Source organism: Botryllus schlosseri, chromosome 13, assembly GCF_051294905.1.
Source record: "Botryllus schlosseri isolate E-star chromosome 13, Bs_hap1, whole genome shotgun sequence".
In the NCBI taxonomy this organism is placed as follows: Eukaryota; Metazoa; Chordata; class Ascidiacea; order Stolidobranchia; family Styelidae; genus Botryllus; species Botryllus schlosseri.
The window spans coordinates 12,120,943-12,142,380 of NC_137248.1; the positions used below are offsets into that span (position 1 = coordinate 12,120,943).

General features: G+C 39.6%; 1 protein-coding gene across 1 annotated transcript; it reads right to left on the minus strand.

Moving 5' to 3' along the window:
- Window positions 1-141: 141 nt before the first annotated feature.
- On the minus strand, window positions 142-19,369 carry LOC145454791 (uncharacterized). The gene is made up of 5 exons (XM_080332776.1): window positions 16,840-19,369; window positions 11,550-11,798; window positions 7,024-7,203; window positions 3,946-4,054; window positions 142-2,704 (listed from the first exon to the last, which is right to left on the minus strand). Exons 1-5 carry the CDS (start codon window positions 18,534-18,536, stop codon window positions 2,498-2,500), a joined length of 2,442 nt encoding a protein of 813 aa, XP_080188902.1. The 5' UTR covers window positions 18,537-19,369; the 3' UTR covers window positions 142-2,497.
- Between the last annotated feature and the right edge of the window lie 2,069 nt (window positions 19,370-21,438).

Here is a 21,438-nt window from a genome sequence, read left to right on the forward strand (position 1 = left end):
TTCTCCTACAGCTAACTCCCAGCTCTGAGGCAAAGAATTAAATAGGCCTAGTGGCATACACCTACATTCACACAAATATGACACAATCGGAAAATGTGCACTGACCCTATCCCGGAAGGTAATATTAGTAACCCACTCTGCTTTGTGTATTTTGGATGAGATTTTATTCTGAAACAACAAATGAAATAAGACTCTATACAATGTATCAGCACCTTACACCCTAGCTCTAGAATATAACGTTCTCGGGATAAAGACATGCGCGGCATGAATACTGTACAAAGCTCGTGCGGGTCATTTCACAAGACTGCTACTTAACGATGATTTAAATAACGGGGTTTGCAAGCATGCGGTTGACTCAATCAATAAACTCAATTGACTTTATCGGAAACTGAAGGTGTTGAGGATTGCAAAGAATAGACGGGACAAAATATAGCTAGTCTGTAACAGACACGATCTTAGGCATAGCCAGAGATTTTTAAAACAAAACGATAGTAGCTGGCATACTTTCAATTGTTGATGATTTTACGACATACCTCCAGGATAACATCTCACTCAGGTAAAACCGAGCCCAGATAAATCCGAATTAAGCAATTATCACCCTGTAAATAATACCAACATTACATCAAACAACATGGGAGCATGCTTTGGCATATTGTCAGAAAAATATCATCGATAACACCATGCTGTCATAATGTTTCAAATATAATGTAAAGAGGCCATCAGACATAGCATCGGGCTCATGATGGGTAAACCGCACAGACTACACTAACATCAATGTCAGGTCACATCCTTGAAAGCGTCGGTGTTAAATATACAGTGGGGCAATACCACAGTTGAAAGTGAACTGTTTTGGAATCAAGTCTAACGTAACCTATATTAGTACTGCCAGATTAGTAGGCCTACAATCAGATCAAGATGGACTGATACCATAACGCAATCACAAAGTGCAAGGCTGGTGCCAACTGAGAACAACGAAAAACCACAACAAGCCGCTGCCACCATACCTGTGACGGCAAATCATGAAAAATTGCAACAATCTAACGTTAAATATGTAGAAAACGGCATTTGAGCTTATATCATCGATGTCTATTTACAAAGCCCAGCTGTCTCCCGACAAAAACTAATTTTGAGTGAAATTTATAGATTCAAGTCATCGGCAAAAGGTCGAGAATCTCGGTTTCTCCCACAAAGTTACAGGCCTTCGTTGCTGTACACCACAAATCGTATTCAAACAATTCATCCTGGTTGCAAAATCAAACAACATAAAGTCAAAGCGATCTAATACGCGGATCCATCCTTACGCTGTTACTATAACAGCAATGAAATACTGGCATCTAGCATTGTAACCAGGAGAGACACATCAAAATCACTTCAAAATACCGCCATGAAAATTGGAATAATGAATTCACGAGTATAACATCGTGGAATCAGAGCGGCTTACGTCCATTTATCACAATTTCAGAAAACAAAGTTTTTGAAACATTTACATTTGCCTTTTGACATATTTCAGCAAAGTTATTTGTGTCGCATTGATCCAAACATAACCACGGCCAACAGGTCGCTGCGATAATATATAAATTCTATAAAACTTGATTTCCTCAAAATGTAAAAAATGGACAGCCACTTGTGATTCCACAGCGACGAAATGTCCTGACAATCTCGCAAGGCCCGTTCACGATCAGCCATCCTAACACGACACATGAACATGTGCAGTCACAAACATACGACAGCGCATGAAGAACAAAATTTAAATCGAAAAGGGAGACAAAGACAAGCCAACCAGACTCGCACAAGCTGCAGCCCGCCGTCGAGGCGCGCGCACGCACAATCAATTGCTCGCGAGTCTCGTTTCCGAAACAATTCGCGCATCGTTGACGATGCGCAAAGGCCACAGAGGCAACCACATATATAAAATTTCGACGAGATAAAATCGCACAGTAAAACGGTGCAGGCGTGTTTGCCGGTCGCGAAAAATAAAAGTACTAGTCCTATTCAATTCAAGTGCAAAACCGCATGCGCACGACAACGGCATAAAACGAGACCGGGTTTAAAATAATTGTCTCCGCCGACTTGCTACTCTGAAAACCGACACGGAAGGGCGAGAGTCAGGCGCCGATTTTCAACGGCAGTCGCGATATCAAAAATAAGGGCAGCTAGAAAATAAAGAACTTTTTCTCTCCACTATTCACCGTCGAGTCAGCAGAGACGAGCACAGTTTTGGTTTGAAAAAAAAAACGGATTCGAAGATTTTGGCCGGATTCTCAGCTGGATTTGGACTTAGATTCAGATACGAAATTTCGGATCATTTTCAATTTTCATGTATCTATCGAACAAATTGCCACCATCACCAAGATTTGGACCTGGATTTGGACATGATAGCAAATTATTTAGAGATTTGAATTTGGACTTCAATCAGATTCTAAAATCCGGAACAAAATTAATTATTTGAGATACAAAACGCCTCATCTCTGCGAATCGGGGGGGGGGGGTTGACTGACTATGATTTGATATAGGTCGGCGCGCCGTGCAGTCCTTTCAGCCGCAGGTGCCAAGCGATGCTGATGGCCGAGGCCACGGTGCGAAACTGATGTACCACGTTCCTCGGTATGAAGTAGATATCATTGTCGTAGAGACGTATTCTCGCGTAGCGGACGCCTTCCCTCCGCATTTGATTCAGTTTGGCTTCGTCCACCCATTTCACGCACTGAAAAGCAAACGTTTATTTACAGGCAATTTCTTTTCAAGTAAAAGCGGGAGTAGTCTCCAATCAACAACATTCAAATTGTTAAATTAGAAAACCTAGTCCGTCTCCGAGGTCTAAGCACATCTGCTTGAACTGGGACTGTGAATTCCCAAATTTTACTGATAACCAATTGATCAATTCCCACATATATTACATGTTTTGTCACATATATATTATTCCAGTGGATAGCTCAAAGCAAGCGATTGCAGTATGGTGCTTTCAGTGCTTCGTATCGCAATAGCTGGCATTGAATAGGATACCCAAATCTATACACGACAATATCCCAAATTTGATTGAGAGACAACCTTCTCAATGGCAGAAGTATTTTCATAATAATAGTTAAAATGTTTATTTTACATTTCTCACGCCAAGGAATAAAAAACAATACACAGCACATTTCCGTTAAGGACCACGAGGTCACAATGCCTTTGACAAAGTCATAATGAATTCTTAAATATTTTCCAAACCATCCATTGATATCTTATATAACATCCAAAAATTCTGTGTTTATTGAATCGCAGGACTGCAGAGTGCAGACCAACGGGACTAGCTCAAGAAATTATCGATTCTACCAACATTATGTCCTCTAAATATAATGGGTCTTGTATCGAGATTAGCAATGTTATATTTCAATGAATAATCGCATTGCAATATCAAGTCTACTTAAGCCGCATACCGCTATGCTAGTCACGAGCAACTGTAGTCTGCACATCACGCAAAAAGGAAGTCGACAGAATGCCACTGTTGCATATCCTGACAATGAATTATGCAGCTGGTATTCGACCTTGCAAATCACGAGTTGGGCCTATAGGCGGAAGAGACAAATCAATTTATAATACCACTTGCAGAACTCGGGTCTGTATCTAACACTATGTTGCACTGTTGCGCATGATTGATTTCAAAGCAACACAAATTTTAAATAACACTCCCAACTCCACTGTAAATACTACATAGCTTCGCGAGACTCAATTTTATAACCTTTCAAATCAAATAAGATCATAGAATTTTCCAGTGTAAAACCTGCTCGAAGTTATGGACATAGACTCTTTCATGGTGTGACATCACATTCTATTTCTAGTATCAAATAGCATTGTATCCAGATTCAATCAACCATGGTAAGTTAGTAGTTCATCCGCAAAAGCCGGGCCTGCGCTTGGCATGCTAGTACATAAAACCTGGCGAATTGTCGCGGTAAATCGCACCTGAGACATGGGCGGCTCGAAGAGATCGAGATGAAGAATTTGGGCGACCAAATCGAACGAAGACGGGTGAAAGCAGATGACGTCTTTCACCACACGGTTGATGTGGGACCTGGAACAAAAATATTCAAGCATCGGTCATGTGAATTACACAAGTGACGACCAAATATAATTATCATCTCGCAAGTGAGATGAATGCAAAGGATCTCACTTTTAAACCGTTGCCCAAATGTAAACAGGCTTCGCTTAAATTCACTGTGGAAACCCGGGGAATAAAATACAGTGCCCAGTGGTTCTCACAACCACAGTTGAACAATTGGAAAATTTTCAGATTTTCCAAATTATATTAGCAGTGGTTCCCAAATGGTGGGGAATTCCCCACTGGTGGGGGAATTCAATGGTTTCTGGTGGGGAATAGACGCATTTGTTCAAAATTATATACAGGACAGTCTACATATTCACGGAGACACTTGCGCAATTACCATTACCAGTTAACTGCTCTGGAATGTATGTATCGAAAATTATATTGTGTGTTGTTCACAAGACCTCATTTTAACTCTGGATGGCCAATGATGGCGTCACAAACGCATCCAGCACGACTAGTTTGACGTGTAATAACACTTTCGTGAAATTTTGAGCGTTACTGGTATCGGTTCACAATACGTTTTATGTTGCAGTTATAGGCGATTGTCTTGCGTACGCCGTACTGGTGTGGTTGTGTGTCTTGTGTAGTCAAACCAGCAGATAGTTGCTATGTGATGACAAAAGTGCTGGGTAGTGGGGAACAGGACCGTAACTGTCTCACCCCAAACCCCCCAATGCCAATTTAAACAAAAAATCTGCGCTGCTTGCGCGATAACATTCAACTTCGAGAAGTGTGCCAGAACGAGCAGCAGCGAGAAGACCATGGCCGAGAAGGAATGCCCTTGTGGTGACCCAAAACTTTGATATACCGGTATATACAATATAAATATATGTTTAATTGGCTAAATGGCTGGCGCCGAATGTTCCTGTCCTGGCGATCTGAACCCCACGGGACAAATGCAATCCCGCAGGGAAAAATGATTTTCCAGTAACGTAATATCAATTTGAAATCGTGTGTGCCTTTTAGTTTTGACGATTTCCATATTTTTTGACATAGCAGATATAGGAGGTCACGAAATAGCATAATGTAACGAAGTCAATATACCAACGGGTCCGCCCGAAGATGTTCAATTCTTTCTTTAGGGGTCCTACCTTTTCCAACACACTTCACTCAGCTCTACCGGTAAATCTGATTACTCGAGCATAGCGGGGATAAAAAATTGATAGCAAAATACATGCAATTCCCGATCATATTGGCCACGAAATACATAGGCTACAATTTTCGCGCTTCGCACGTTTAGTAGAAATAAGGCGACGCACTAAACAGTAGACCCAACATAGCTTACAAGTTGAAAGGAAAAAGTGTACAAGCTCAGCGGGGATGAGGTGGTTCTGGGGGCCCAAGACCGTTTTTTGGCGGGGCTGACAAAGTGCCGTTACGGTCCTGGTGGGCAATGAAGTCTCGGACTAAATCTGAAGTGGGGAATGAAGACTTAAAGGTTGGGAACCACTGTATTAGAATTAGTATTACAGCTAATCATTATTTTCCAAATTAGACTAGAATTGGAATTGCTAAATTCAGAAAAACTTGGAAATTGAATTATCTTCCGAAAATTAGATGTATTTCATGTCAGGTCAGAGTTCATTCCCATGTCTGTACACCAAACTTGGCTCGCTTCGTACTATACAGTTCTCCTGTAGCATTTTCAGGAAAAGCAGAATTTTGTCTTAAATTTAAATCAAAGCATTGAAACATTTCACTAATCAGATCACAGGCATTTTGCTCCAATTAGACGGTTAGAATTATCAAATTGTTAAAGTCTGCTTATGACTATCTATGTCGAGGCGCGGAACATTTTAAATGCGCCTCGTGCTACAGCAAATAACAAGTAACAAGGGACACGGACAACGACCAAACTCCACTTCTACCTGACTCAAAATTGTCTTCAATTAATGCTACAATTAGTTGAAGTACCCTATTCTATCTGGCCATGCCTACTTGTATGAAAAGGTCTGATTGGCTTGTATCAAGAGTATAATCACACTTGAAAGGAGTTTAAAAGTTGATCATGAGATCGGCAGAAGGTTGAGATTAAAAATTGACTTTTTTCCACCTTCATATTCAGAAAAAGCACAGAGGCAACATTTTGCTGGATTACCGTAAAGGTATACAGAGTCAAAACAGGAGCTTGTTATCACAACTGTCCAATCAATATTGATGTCGACAGTGAACCACAGGCAAGGTAATCGGAGACTCAAGTAACATCAAAGTATATTTGCGATGTGTGTAGTTTTACTATCAAAGTCGCCCCACTGCAACGTCCTTATTCATCACGGATGCATTTTTACGAAGAGGTATGGAGTGGATTAGTGGAAATTGACAGATGGGGCCAAACCGTTCCCAACGACTCATATATTGTGTAGCTTGGATAGTAAATAACCCAGCATTTTGACAGAACTAATGTGGGTTACAGATGAATTCGAAGAGAGAAAAACGTATCACATATATGTATCACAGATTATTTACATTTCAACAAACACATTGTCACAGTTCGCAAACTTTTCCTCCAAAATGAAATCATTTCATCACATTAGCTGGTATTTTAGATATGTGTTATCACTCATATAACCTAAAATCACAATCAGCGTCTCACATTATCCAAGCCAGGCCATACTTTATCCGTATTTTCAGTAAGCAAAGTTCGTCGCTATGGGATACATAACACAAGAGATACTATGTCGGTGAAATTTCAAATAGATTCCTGTTGACATCGTAGTCATGACAGCAACTTTTCCCCACTTTCAAAGTTCTACTCAGTTCATTTAGTCATACATTAAATTCAAGCATGTAGTCGACCACGTTAAAAATGTGACGTTGGCATTGTAACACATGATAATCACCAATTGTATCGCATATGTGTGGGGCTGAACTCCCTGAAGCATTCACCATATCCAACATTAAAAAATCGGGACAGATCGGTACATGCGGTGACTTACTTTTGTCCAGCCGTCACAGCCTTCAGAGCCCCGACAGCCCATGTGGTTTGCCTATCGGTGAAATGTCCGACATGGTCAGCATGCGCCCGCGTCCTATCTTCAACCAAAACCTCTCGACTATCGCTGGCCCGCGGGGTGTATTGAAAGGACAGCCGTCGCAGCTCGTTGACCTGATTCGACCTGTGCAAACAATAGACAGAAGTGAACATTACCTATATGCGGTATTACTTCAATGGCCGAAAAGGTACCATGATTATAATCATAACCTGATGTATGCAAAACCATGTACATTGCACCGAGGCATGTAAATATTTGCCTTCCGAATTCTCACAATGCCGACAGTGGTGAAATAGGAATTCACACGGGGCACACAATGCAGACAAGAGACAACCATAAAATGTGACACGCCAATCACATTTCGATCCTTGATAATGGAGGTCTTCGCATAACCATTCATAGGCGTGTGTTGTGCATAACCACAAGCGAGAACATTGATCACAATGAATACGGAATCCAGATAATATATACAAGTGTTACTTTTATCAAGTAAACTTTGGACTTGAATTAACGAAAGAGCCTAAATGACATCAATGCAGCTTAATTCGATAACTCTCAATTTGTTTCATTTTCATCATTCAACGCATATACTGGAATACTGAGTAGCTGAGCTATTTAACCGAAATGGAAATGGGAGACAATTTTCTATCAAGCTCAACGCCAAAAGAAAACAACTGATGTCTTGCACCTGGGTGCTAGGTGCATATTATCAGTATGGATATATCCACAAATTTGATAGCTCAAACAATGCAGACATAAACATTCAAAGCGTTATGTTTTAGATGTTAGGACCAACTCTCCATAAAAACACACACAATCACAGGTGCTATATCAATGTACCAATGACATATAACTGAGCCTGAATATTTCCTGGTGCTGGTATGTATTGAAGATTTTGAGATATTGTATTCTACCTCGGTCTGATTGGGACAGAGAATTGGGAATTCAACAAAAATAAGTGACGTAATTCTCTGTGAAGGTTTTGACAACATGTAAGGAATTCGAAATATTTACAAGGCCGCATGGTATTATGGGATAGAAATATCAGATCTGTCTACTCTTGATGTTGAGTCAGACTTTGTGTTCAGGGAATAGCCCAATGGGCAATGGCAACCAGTTAAATTAAACATGATGCTATTGAACCATACGACATCAAAAGTAGGGGAAGATCAAAATCAAATCATTGCTGTGGTCCTGTGGATAAAACACCCTTTCAAACAAAACTCTTCTTTCATTTTTATTGCCCTACGACTGACTGCAAATTTGAGTTAGCTTTAAATGGCACAAGCAACACTTCCCTATAAGATTCTATATCATACGATGTAGTTAAAATCAGTCATCCATATTTCAGAATCACTAGAACTTTAAACGACACACAGTTTTCCGGTTAATTTCAATTCTCGATTATAGAATAAACGAGTCTGACGCACGGCAGCAGGAAAATGCAATAGATATTTTTGTCAATTTTGATTCGGCTCATCATATATTTCGGTATTGTGTCTCACAATCTTATTCAATGCTAAAATCCTTGTTTGTAAAATTTGCCGACAAATGTCACATAATTTTGCAACGTTGACATTTGGCAGTTGCTAAGTGAAAACATTTTTTGTCATAAATATTCAACGAATGTCAGTATGTCACCAGACCTCACATTAATAGCCTTCCTGGTACAAGGCAGTGTTGAAAGTTCCTTTATAGTGCAACTGGCATGCCATAATTTCATTGTGAAGATATATAATTCTAGAGGCAAAGGTACATTCCAGATGTACATGATCTTAAATGGCGTTCCGGATAATTACCACCTTGTTGAGCTACCGTTGAGTGATTTTATTACCATTGTATTTCCGATGGAAAAGGTCTTTAAGCTACATATTGTTGAAGAGAAGATGTGCATCACGGAGCACTGTCGCTAACCAAGCTGTTGCTTACATTTCATAGTTAACTGATGTCGTATTTCACAATGTATCTAGTTATATGAAATCAAAAATTCAACAAATATTGTAAAATTAACTCATAGCTTACACAATTAAAGCAAAATTAGAATAATGTCTGATGTTAGTAACTTGATATCAACAGTCCTCGAACAGGACTCTAATTTCATAGGACTTCTATTTCTGATGCAGAAGTTTACAGTCGTCCTTGTAGTAAATTATGGTCAAATTTTGTGTCAATATCAGAACATTGAAGAGTTAAGTTACAATAACAAATTATCTACTTCCACTCAAGAGACCATTACAGCAAAGTGTAGCTGCATAGCGCTGCAAAACTTGTCTCTCAGCATGCAATGTCTCATTATTCGTGAACTCAAAAGATCCTAAACTACACTTGCATCTCTCATACACTACAAGAAATAGATTTCAGTATTTTTGCTGTGTGTAGTTTCGACCAGAAGATATTTGGCTGTACTGATATAATAGAGTCAATATCAAGGTGTTATGAAATATCATTACCAGCCAATAACCTCCCCCGCTCAGTGTATCTCGTCAATTTCAATCATGATTCTACCCAAGTTATTGAATACATAGTCAATTACTCGTATAGAATCTATACAGCACATAACTAGCCGAATTTCATAATTTCAAAATCAATGACACTTGAACATTCAAGATTCAACCAAACTATTTGGACTACTACGGCAAGCTATCTTATTCAAAAGTCATCAGGAACGTTCTACCACAAAGGTTACTACGGTTCAGTCACACTTGAAGAGTTCTAACAAGTCGTGTGTCCAGAGGTTGTTATTGCATTGGATTTATAGATAGAAGATCATATTTCAGGGGTAAATGATACAGTTAAACTCCACATGATGAACAAAGTTCTGATCTTTACAGAATGTCATCTAGAAGTAGCCATGACACAAAATGGCTGTTAAAAACGTCAAGAGTAGTGAATTATAAAAAACACTTGAAATATTAACTCAGTGCTAACCCGAACATACACTCATGTAGTAAGTTAAATCGAGATCCAAATAATAATCATACTAAGTAAAACTATCATCAGTCAATGAGATCAATTCATATTCTACAGCTCATTGAAGATAGAATTGGCATACCGGTAAGCGGTAACACAACGATACACACATTTGCTGACAGGACGATGTTATTTAATTCCAAAAACCATGCTAGAATCTTCATCTTTACGAAATGGTGAATGTGTAATATATGTGTGTCCAGTTTGTCAGTTACATGTTTTGTTACATACATGAGACGTAATGTATATTACTGAATTAAATTGTAGAGATTCATATTATTTAAATGCCACGCAAAATTCAAAGCAATAGGCTATATCTATCCCGGCTTAGAAATTTCCATTTCAATGCATAAACAGTCACCACTCACCATATTTGTCAGATAATATGGTCACCCTTAGAACTTCAAACAAACCAATTACCACATATACCATACGTCTGCCTATACGCCATTTACAGACAGCATCAACAAATTTTCATGGTCCTCAAGCATAATAGCATATCAATTGCAAACAGGCATAAGTGATTTAACAAAATCAATCTTCCAATAATTCGAAACTAAGTCCTTTCGATCTCACATAGCAGCAGCACATCTTTGCCGTATTTCAGTGTAGCCAACTATATATTAGTAGGACTTAAAATAAAACACCGTAACATGATTTAATACCATCAATATTGATACCAATAAAGACTTGAACAGGGTTATGTTGCACAAATCGAAGAAAGTTCTCAAAATAAATCGATTGATCCAATCTCAAGCAATTACATTGTATTCTTGCACAGTAGTGTTATGCCACGTAATATCCTGAAGTTGAATGTAACAATCACCTTGGAACATAGCTTCATAGAGTGTCCATTGCTATTTTACTTTTATTCAATGCCCTGAAAGACTGAAACTAACAATTATTTCCCAATCATTTTCAAGAACCATGACATGTTCTATCACAACTGTCCTAGGTTACGTACAATTCCGATACATCACAAAGATGAGAAAGTGGGATTTTCCTCCGTAAACGTTTGACGCCAAAAATTGTTAGCAAAGTGTGAACCATGGTCACATTAGAATTATATATTCTATAAAATTGGTTATTGCCGACACTGACTTTCATCCCTACTGAAAATATGAATTGTTGAATACAAGTACGGCAATTCATTTCAAATACCACAATTTATTATTTGTAAACGACACCTTTTCATGTCAATTGGACTTCTACAAAACACAGTTTTTTTGCATTGAAATTACGGGATTTCAATACCTATATTTTTTCAGCTATCAATTGTTCTCTACAGACCGCAAATTTCAAGTATAAATGCACTATAAGCAATAAAGGAAATTTGCGAAATTGGAACAGGCTGCTTAAATCTGACATCCAAATCCTTTTGAAGAAAGCAAGCAGCAAGTGCATATTATGCCGTGCGAGGTACAAGTCTTATAGAAGGAGAATGACAGTGACAAAATCATAGAATAAACTATACAACGCATAGCATATATGCAAATTACCTCCGTCTTTTCACCGGAGACCCCTTCAAGTCGGCCGTCGGTACCATTTGCTCCCCGGGTCTTATCCACAAAATTGGCCCGTCGTTGCTCAGCGACCTGCACTCCATCGGCGTGCACGACAAGTCGCCCCAAGGAGCAGTTTTTCGCAGAAACGGATCCCGCTCGAGCATGTCCAGGACATCCGGGTAATATCCCCCGGACTCTTCGTGGACGGCACCCACGAGACTTATCTGTCTCATCGGGCCATACCTGAGCACAAGAAGAGGACTTCAAATGCGGCCAAGAATTGTTTACCGTTCAAGTAAAGGAAATTCCATGTACATCAAGTAGTCTACCGTATGTGATTTAGTCCCTAATTTGAGGTCTAGGTTCAAGGAAAATACAGTCAGCACAATTACTTGGTTGTGCCACAACCAATGATGTTGGAAAATATCAAATAAAATACATTACATCCTTCTCATATACCTCACAAATGATCCATAATGGCAAATAGGGGGGGTGGGGGAACTTGAGTAGGTAGGGGAATTTGAGTACATTTGACAAAAACTTTTGCTTTCTCAACATATCTGCTTTAAATTCGGCAGTTCTGCATTTATTCATTAGCTCACTATGTAAGCTCTAGATAAGACTAATAACCATTTTTATCAAAGGCCGATTTTAGCCTCAACGTGGAATTGAAAGTTTGTGAATTTTTTTTTTCATTTTTGACGCCACTTTTCAACTTCTTTGCAGACAGCATAAAAATGGTTGTTGCATATCCAAATATTGCTTAAGTTTGTGATAGTTGATCATACTACAAGGTATGGCAATGCATTTTGTCAATGGTGGTAAGAGTAAGTTTTAATTTGAAGAATATTTTTTTGGGGTGATTCGGGTATAGTATAAATTAGGAGTGGGTTAAATTGAGTATACTACTAAATGAGAACTTTTTTTGTTGCACTGTCATCAGAGAGGTTGTAGATACTCTTTTGAATCTTGTTATTCTGATTTTGTTACACAATTAGAGATTTAAAACAGTAACAGACATGCTTAGGTATTATAAGAAGAAGCGAACCGCTAAATATGCACCACATGAATTCGATCATGCCATCAAAGAAAGTAAGACAGGAAAGAGCTGTTATAATAGAGTCTGGGATTCCCTATGAAGCACTCATAACAAAGTTAATTAGAGCAACACAGAAAATTGTAGCCACAAGAGCAAGAATCAGTCGAGGAAAGTGACTAGATGAAAAGTTTGACTCGGGCAATTACTACACAGTAGTCTCACAAATAATGAAAAGAGAATCAAGAAATTATTTAGCTAGTCATAATGCCAAAAGAAGGCATGTTCACTTGATCAGGCCATAACTGGTGAGGTGCTGACATCAGAAGAAAGCATGACCAGACTTTAAGATGAGGAGAATGTATGAAAGCTAAAACACAAGAGCAATGAAGTTGTGGTCAGTGACGATTATGAGGAGGAAGTAGCCACTTTAAGTACAGTTCTGAGATGGACTTGGGGAATTTGAAACAGTTTAGAAAGAGATGGATATCAACGAGTTGGATTGGCTTGTTATACAATACAGACAGACAAAGTTTCTGGGGCAGGTGGAAAATATGATGGGTGGTGGTGAAACATTCGAACATACTTTTTTTGTTTGGTATGAACATAGCATCAACCAACGGGTTGCATATTTTCCTATCCCTGAAACATTGATGACATCAATTTCATGTGGAGAATATTTTCCATTTCATTCAATGAAGTAATTTTCAAAGTGAAAGCACCAATTTCAGAAAGAAGAGGGGTTGTCAAATTTGATTTGAATCCAAACATTTAGTGAAACTTTGACATCTGATTATTTCGTTCTGCTGTTCCTCCTAAAAAAGTTTCTGTTCAAGCAACAATAAGAGATCTTGTTCCAGTTTATTTTTTAAAAACATGTAAATATACTCAGTTTTCCCATACAATGGGTCATTTGGGTATAACGTGGGGATAAGGCTTGCTTCAAGTACACTTTAGACAGTATACTCAATTTTCCCACAAAATTGGGGTAAATTGAGTATACGAATTTGTAAAAAAAAAATCACAATATTTTTCCATTGCGAGCAAATTGAATCTTTAATTAATTTGCAACCGAAAATTCAACCATACAATGTAACAAATATCAACCAGCCACCTTTTTATTTGACTGATTATGAAAATGACAGCTGCTCAAACTTGAAAATATACTCAAATTCCCCCATCCCCCCTAGATATATTAATGACTCTGAATGCATGGAAGTGGCACACCTGTAGAGCTAATTTACTTAAAAAACAAAACAAGAGCCCGCCAGCCGGTCTATTCACTATTTGTCCAAGCACGAGAGTTGTCACTACTCAAGACTATGCCTTTATGTGCAAACTCCTTCATATTTACACAAGCGTACATCCAATTATAGAGTAGCCTACGACTGTGTACAATAGTAAGACATTACATTCAAGATAGGCAAATGAAGCTTGGCTAAACAAACCCAAAAAGAAGTTTGTAACAGTTAAGAATGATGCATAAATCGTCCATATATACCGTAATTAAACGAACAGGCTGCTTGCGGAACCAAATAAAGAAGAAACCAAGTTTCAAGAAACATCGGTATTGATCAAAATTTCAAAATATCCCCAATACCATACCTATAAAACTAAGTCATCTCAGCAATAATTTACTTTGAAATCATAAACATATAAACTAGAACAGTGGCACGAGATGTAAATATGCACACGTAAAGTATTTTTGCGTATATTTCTTTATATTAAAAACTATCTCCACGCTTCACACGATTCATTGTAATCGGATCGATATATCTTAATATGGGTGCCCCCCACCAAAATATATATAAATAAAATATTCATAATGTACAGAAGAGTACTGTCATATACAAAATTATGAGAGAACGGCATGAAGCCATTGGGATGCTTTAGTCTAGGGCAGTGATTCCCAACCGCGGCCCTGAGGGCCGCATGCGGCCCCCAACTAGCCTAATTGCGGCCCCCACAAAAACATTGAGATATCGATCTATGAAAACAAAATATATTTAAAAAATACTTTTGCTTGGCTTGGAGTCTGGAGTTTTCAATTAGGATTGCAGGCAAGTTGTGAGTAGACTGCTAAGATTACGTCACTGCTGTTTCAATGCAATGTGCCCTAACTTTCCAGTTGAACGGGCAGTACCTATAGATATAGGTATAGTTAGAGGAATTGACAGGACCGTAACCGTCGCACCTCAAGCCCCCCAATTGGGGGGAGCGAGCTCGAAGGGGGCCCAAAATTATTTAGTGAATCAGCATAAATTATAGAGTAATTTATGAAAATTTATGCATCTTTTTCAAAGATTTTTCGCGCTGCGCGCGATATCAAGTTATCAAGTACCTTAATTATTGGGTACTCTTCGACCAAGATAAAATACGCAAGATTTATAGAAGTGGGCATATCGGCGTTAGCCAATGCCGCGCCCACGCCACACGTAGACATTTAAAGTTTTAGGCCATGTAACATGCGACTCCAAGAAGTGTGCCAGAACGGTCGGCAGCGAGAAAACCTTGGCCGAAAAGGACTGCCCACGCTGACCGAAAACTTCGTTATGTATATTCAATATACATATAGGTATAATTGACCATAGGCGCCTAAATGACTGGCGGCGAATGTTCCTGTCTTGGCAATCTGAACGTCACGAGACAAATAGGCTACCATCCCGCAGGGAAGAATTATATGCCAGTGAAGAACTACCAATTAGAAATCGTGTGCATCTTTTAGTTTAATACGTTTGGGCGATTTTATCTTTTTTGATATAGCAGACTGGAGGTCACGAAATAACAAATAACATCATGTAACGAAGTGGTACCAACGGGTCCGCCCGTCCGAATATGTTTAATTGTTATTTACGGGCCCTACAGTTTCCAAGACACATCACTCAGCTCTACCGGTAAATCTGATTAGGTGAGCAGAGAGGACAAGTAACTGATTGCAATATATATGCAATTCCCGATCTTATTGACCCATTTCATTTTGAATTATCGAAAATTTTCGCGCACCACGCTGGCTCACTAAACGGGGATCCTGATTTCTTGGCAGAAGCGAACAACGGCATGAGGGGTCGGTTTATCACCCTATTGGAGCTCAAGACCTAAGTGTTCTGGGGGGCCTGACGAAGTGCTGTTTCGTTCCTGCCACCGCACGAAGATGTTTATTTATTATTGAGTGGTCCTACTTTTTCAAACACAACTCACTCGGCTCAACCGGTCAGTCTGAGTACGTGAGCAGAGAGAGGATAAAAATTGATACCAATATATTAGCAATTCCGATAATATTGACCGATTCAATCATGAATTATAGAAATTTTTCGCGCTTCGCGCGATTTCTCGAGACAAGCTCCCTGAAACGAACACCTGATTTAGATGATAAATAGCGGTAAACAGCCATCTATCCTGAGAGGGTCTGGGGGCTTCGAAGTTCGGTCTATCACCCTATGGGGAGCCCAAGAGAAACGTTTTTTTGGGGGGAGGGGCTGACGAAGTGCTGTTACGGCCCTGGGTAATGATAACTAATTTACGGATAGATGTGTAACAAGTGACTCACGATTGAATACGCCGAGATGCGTACTGCTTAGCCGGCAAAATGCAGCATAATTGGTAGTCCTATAGCTCGCGACCCAAGCATCCGAATAATTTGATATGTCAGTGTTTATCGAAAGCAAGGGTCGCACTGATTCCAAAAATACGAATTGAAATCTCGCCAGGGCAATAAAATTACTCCGAAATAGCCAGCAAAGGTTGATTGTTCTGAGCAACGGGAGCGCGGCAACACAATGGCCAATGGCGTCAAGCGAATGATCGGAACAATGCCAATTTTCATATTTTGGTGACTATTTTGGGTTCCTTTCATTGCCCTGGTATTTGTGCGGCCCCGGCCGTACTCTGAAATTCTGAATTTGGCCCTGCCATCGAAAAAGGTTGGGAACCACTGGTCTAGGGTGTTCAACCTGTGGGTACTTGACTAAAGGAACCGCATTTGATATAAAAACATTAAAAAATTAAAATGAAAACGTTCGGCATGCGAGTTGGTAATACTTCAAGATTTTGTCCGCTGCATAAAAAAGGTTTCTGACCCCTGCACTGGAAATTAAAAATTCCGATTTATCAATTGACTGCTAGCAAACCAAACCTAATCAAAGATATCATTATCCGGTAGGCCTACAAATAGTAAATTTTAAGTAACCACAAATCACTAATGAAATAGGTACGAATAAATGGGCGAAACAACAATAATCAAGAACTTACCTGTACATGCCACTCGTTTTCGAGTACGTGTCGTGAACTTTCGTCTTGAATTCGTTGATAGACATCGTCAGAATATCTCTCTGCCCGAGCACCTCGGCTTTCACCGTGATATCTCCGTGCTTCTCTGCGAAATACTCCAAATAGTCCGGCTGGTCGGAAAGCGCATCGTGCACGATGCCCATCACAAAGTCGGCAGAATTCGGCTTCGTTTCCAAGAAGGACAGGCGACAAAAATCGTCTGCGAATAAATCTCGATCCGCTTCCGACATTTCCATCAACTCGTGCTTGTAGGCGTGCAGGACGGGCGCTTCCCCGTTCGGGCACGTCTCGACGTGTACATATTTCCGAAATTTTTGATTTGAGAACGGGAACTTGTCAACAATCTCCAAATCTTCAGGCAGAGCTTGGAAATACGAAACAGACGGTACGTACGGTAACCTTGTCTTATCGCCATTTTCTATCTCTGATTTTTCATCGGAAGGCTCCGTTTTCACAGGAGTACCGACAAATATCTCCTCTTTAACGGGTTTTTCCGGTTCAGATTTTTCAGAATCAGATTTTTGTACTAACGCCGTGTGTTCCGGGGAGGATAATTCAGAGTCTGATGAAGAATTTGATGAACTACTTGAAGACGAAGAAGATGATGATAACGATGAAGAAGAGGCATCAGAGTCGCTGCCAGAGTCTTCGTCTTTACGGTGTGGACTTTCAATTACCGTCTCATTGACTTCTGGTGTTGCGGGTCGTTCCGTTTTTATTATCGGTGTAATACCGGTTCCGTTGGTACTTGTTTTCTCACCGCTATCGTGATCTGAATTTTTTCTATATTTTTTCCTCTTCGGCTCTTTAGAATATTTTACAGAGTCCGGACTGCGTTCGCGTTTTATTTGACTAGTGGGGTGCGGAAAATTTATGTTCCTATCAAACATATCGGTTTTACTTTTGAGCGGACTATCGGTCTTACCTTTTTTCTGCGATTGTTCGCGATTTCGAACACCGCCTTCGTGTTTGACGTTAGACTGAATTTGCGATTTGATCACGCTTTTTTCGTGCTCTTTTTTATCGGGTAAGACATTGACAGAGTTTGATTTAGATAACGAGTGTGGGTTAGCAGTGTTTTCGATTACTTTTTCCCGACATTGAGCCGACTCTGTGGTGTCACTGTTCAGAATATTGTCGAACACATTGTCACCGAGGTCACTGTGAGTTCTTTTACGCGGATGCGTGGATTCTAGTTCTTGCTGAGATGGCGACGGTACTTCCCGCAGGACAGCATCTGCCATTTCTGTGATTTTAATATTCCCGGCATTCTGACGATTCCTTTCTTTGACGTGCTTCAATCTCTTCTGCTTGTTGGGCTTCGCGTCATTTGCACCATGTGTTTTGATGCCATTATTCTTTGCCGACTCCGCAACAGGTTGCGATGCGGTTGCGTTAACAGGTTTTGTCGACGGTTTCCAATGTTTTGAATCTCCGTTACTGCCGTTTTGGTGGGACTTTGGCGTGGGAAGTGCTGGCTTTCGAACGTGATTGCCGGGCTTCGATTTGACGGGACTTGGTAACTGTGGCTTCTTCCGTTTGAACTGTACCAGATTGATGGGGTCGGAGAACAGCCCTGGTAGGTCGCATGTCGTCAGTATGCGAGCTTTGGGTTTGTGCAACGAATGTAGTTTGTCGGTTTTCAAAGGAGAGCTCATTTCATCATTTTGCAGCTTATGATTTTATTGAAAATAGATCTGTTGAAAGGTTGATAAGTTTTCAATGAAGTAACGATCTGACAACAAAAATGTGTCGCATTTTTTAATCACTTGTGACAAGGGTCCTGCGACAGAATTTCCTTTTCTGAAAATATGTCTAACGTAACGCTGCAAGTGCGGTGAAGTGCCGAGATGGATTTTTCGGCACATGACTTTCGTTTTTAGATTTTAGAACAAGCTAATACAGCCACTTCATCTGGTATTGTGTATCTAGGTTCATATTCAAGTCAATGAGCAATTACATAACATGGGCAGGATTAATTTTTGCGGATAATACTTTAATTTGTTTAATGATGGTCGGTTATAGGAGTTGAAGCTAATCGAGTTATCAAATACCATGCTAATTTCTCTCATTGTCTGTGGAGCCCCTATTTTAAAGTGAATGGTAGAGATAGAGCTGGTTCGATTATGAGTAAATCGTTTACGAATTAACTTCCTGTTTCCAATTTAGAATCAAGTTGGTATAGCCGTATAGTTATATTACCAGTACAGTACTCAAGGAACTAGATGACTGTCATACATCTTTCTGTTCTGATCGTGAATTTAGTTTTTTAGTCAAAACACATCTACGAGTATAATTGTGTATATGTCATCCCTGATTGGCTGATTCAATGTTGAGACTGTGTGTTATGGCTGAGTCAGTGTATCATAGTGTCGACAGAAGTGTCTGAGGTTTCACACTTACAGTAATAATAAAACCGTACTATCCGCGTGTATCTTATCGACTCACAATACAAAAATAATCTCGATAATTTAACAAAATTCGCGAGCAACACCAACACGCCGCCATTTTACTACATAAACCTACAATTACAACATCCAATCGCACATCGACAACAGAAACGCTATCTCATAGTGATCACTGGGTGTCCCATTTGAGCAAGTAAAATTCACTGAGCCAGTGCTTTTCAACCTGTGGAATGGTACCATAGCAAGCCAGCTATGCTGTAAATTGCTATGATGGTACTATTGAATAAACTAACCTACGTTAGTTATCTATAATGGTACGCACTTCGTCGCAGTTGTATCAAAGTAGGTTATGTCAAATTTTCAAATTTTGAAGTTTCATTTTTAAAACTTTAAAAAAAATCACAATTTTTCGAACGTTTTTGAATATTTTTCGGCCATGTCTTGCCCATGGTTATGTCTATCTCAGTGTTTCAAATTTAATGGGGAACAATATATGATTGAAAGAAGACGAAAACTTCATGTAAAGATAATTTTCTCAAAATGTGTGAAATGAACATGACATGAGAGAGAGAGAGAGAGATAGATATGATATTATATTTCGCCTGCACCATCGAGATGCTTTGACGACGGAGATGCGATACGACCGTAATGTCACCTAGTCTGCACCCCCGTTTTTTGTTTCTCCTCCATGCTATCCGTCGTTGCTATGCGCCTAGCAGGATAGCAGCTGATACGAGTTTTCAAGTCTTTGGTTTGACCCGGCCGGGGATCGGGGATATATGGCTAGTAAATCAACTGAGATAGTGCTAAAGAACTTTGCTCACATTGAATTTAGTACTGCTCCTAGGTATTAACTTTAATATGAATGTATTCCAAACAAAGCAACCCATATTTTATAACGTTCATGTGAGGTTGCGGGCCACAATATCAACCTTTATGATACGATGAAGAAATATTGTGAATATGTAATTTTGTAGCTGTCAAAAACAATTATATAGTCAGTTTTGTAATTTGACCTAAAATCTTCAAAGCATCTTTAATGTACAAGGACTCTCACTCTTAAAAATATGGCACAGGCACATATGTCTCTTTCTTCGGTATCGAGACGCTGTCCGCTGCGGAATAAAATACCTAATTCGAAACATTTTGTGACAGACCCGAGCTAGCGCGATTAATTTTGCATGAATTTTAATGAATGCTATTTATAACTAACACATAATAGATGGTGCAGGCGAATAAGAATATCATCTCTCTCTCTCTCTCCCTCTCTCTCTTTCTATTTCTCTCTCTTTCTTTCTTTCTCTCTCTTTTTCTCTCTCCCTCTCTCTCTTTTTCTCTCTCTCTCTCCGTATGACCAGAGGTGAATTCGGAATGTGTAGGCTACTGTACACCGGGCTCTAACCAGGTGGTACGAGTCCGTACCCGATGGTTGTTTTAACAACCTTGATGTGATTCCTAATACGCAACATACAATTATTATATCGTAAATTAGTCGAGTGGTCCACGAGCGCGAATCATAAGCTATTTCCAATAGTAACGTCCCAACCCGAAAAGACCGACAGGACTTCGAACTCTTACCCCTTGTTTTTACTGCCGTCCTTAAGATATGGGGGCGGGGGGCAGACCTAGGCAGTTTTCGAAAGGGGGAACTGCAAAAAGGTCAAGAACCACTGGTCAAAATTCTTGATGTTTATCTTATGATATCTTCTTGGAGGCTATAATCTTTTATGCCGTCGGTTCCGCTTCCAGGTGCATTTTATCAAGTTTGTAATCATCCAGGGCTTGCGATCCACGAGGCGGTGTTGTTGACACGCGTCTCAGAGGTGTGGCGACAGGTGCATAACTTCCATCAGCAATTTGATCGTAGACTTGAAATCCCGGAAATTTGCGTCATCGTGATGGGAGGAAATTCCGATAGATCAAATTCATTGACCGCATCATCATGAAGAGCTTCTTCGTCAACTGAATAACGATGTCTAATTTATATAGTGACAAGATTCAATAGAAATGCCTTTTCTGGTAATTGACTATCGGTATGGTTATATGGTAGGTAATTGCTCAATGGTGAAACCTAATTACCGCTTCCGTGGTTCGGATGTATCCCAAAGCAAGTACGGCGTGAAACGGCTATATGCCCTACAGATGAAATCAA

What these genes read in the sequence shown, in the direction of transcription:
- LOC145454791 (XM_080332776.1), bottom strand. Translation starts at nt 18,536, where the DNA reads ATGAGCTCTCCTTTGAAAACCGACAAACTACATTCGTTGCACAAACCC. An exon ending in TCTCCGGTGAAAAGACGGAG is followed by an intron (nt 7,204 to 11,549) that starts GTAATTTGCATA and finishes TTGTTTGCACAG; the next exon opens with GTCGAATCAGGTCAACGAGC. An exon ending in TCGAGCCGCCCATGTCTCAG is followed by an intron (nt 2,705 to 3,945) that starts GTGCGATTTACC and finishes TTTGCTTTTCAG; the next exon opens with TGCGTGAAATGGGTGGACGA.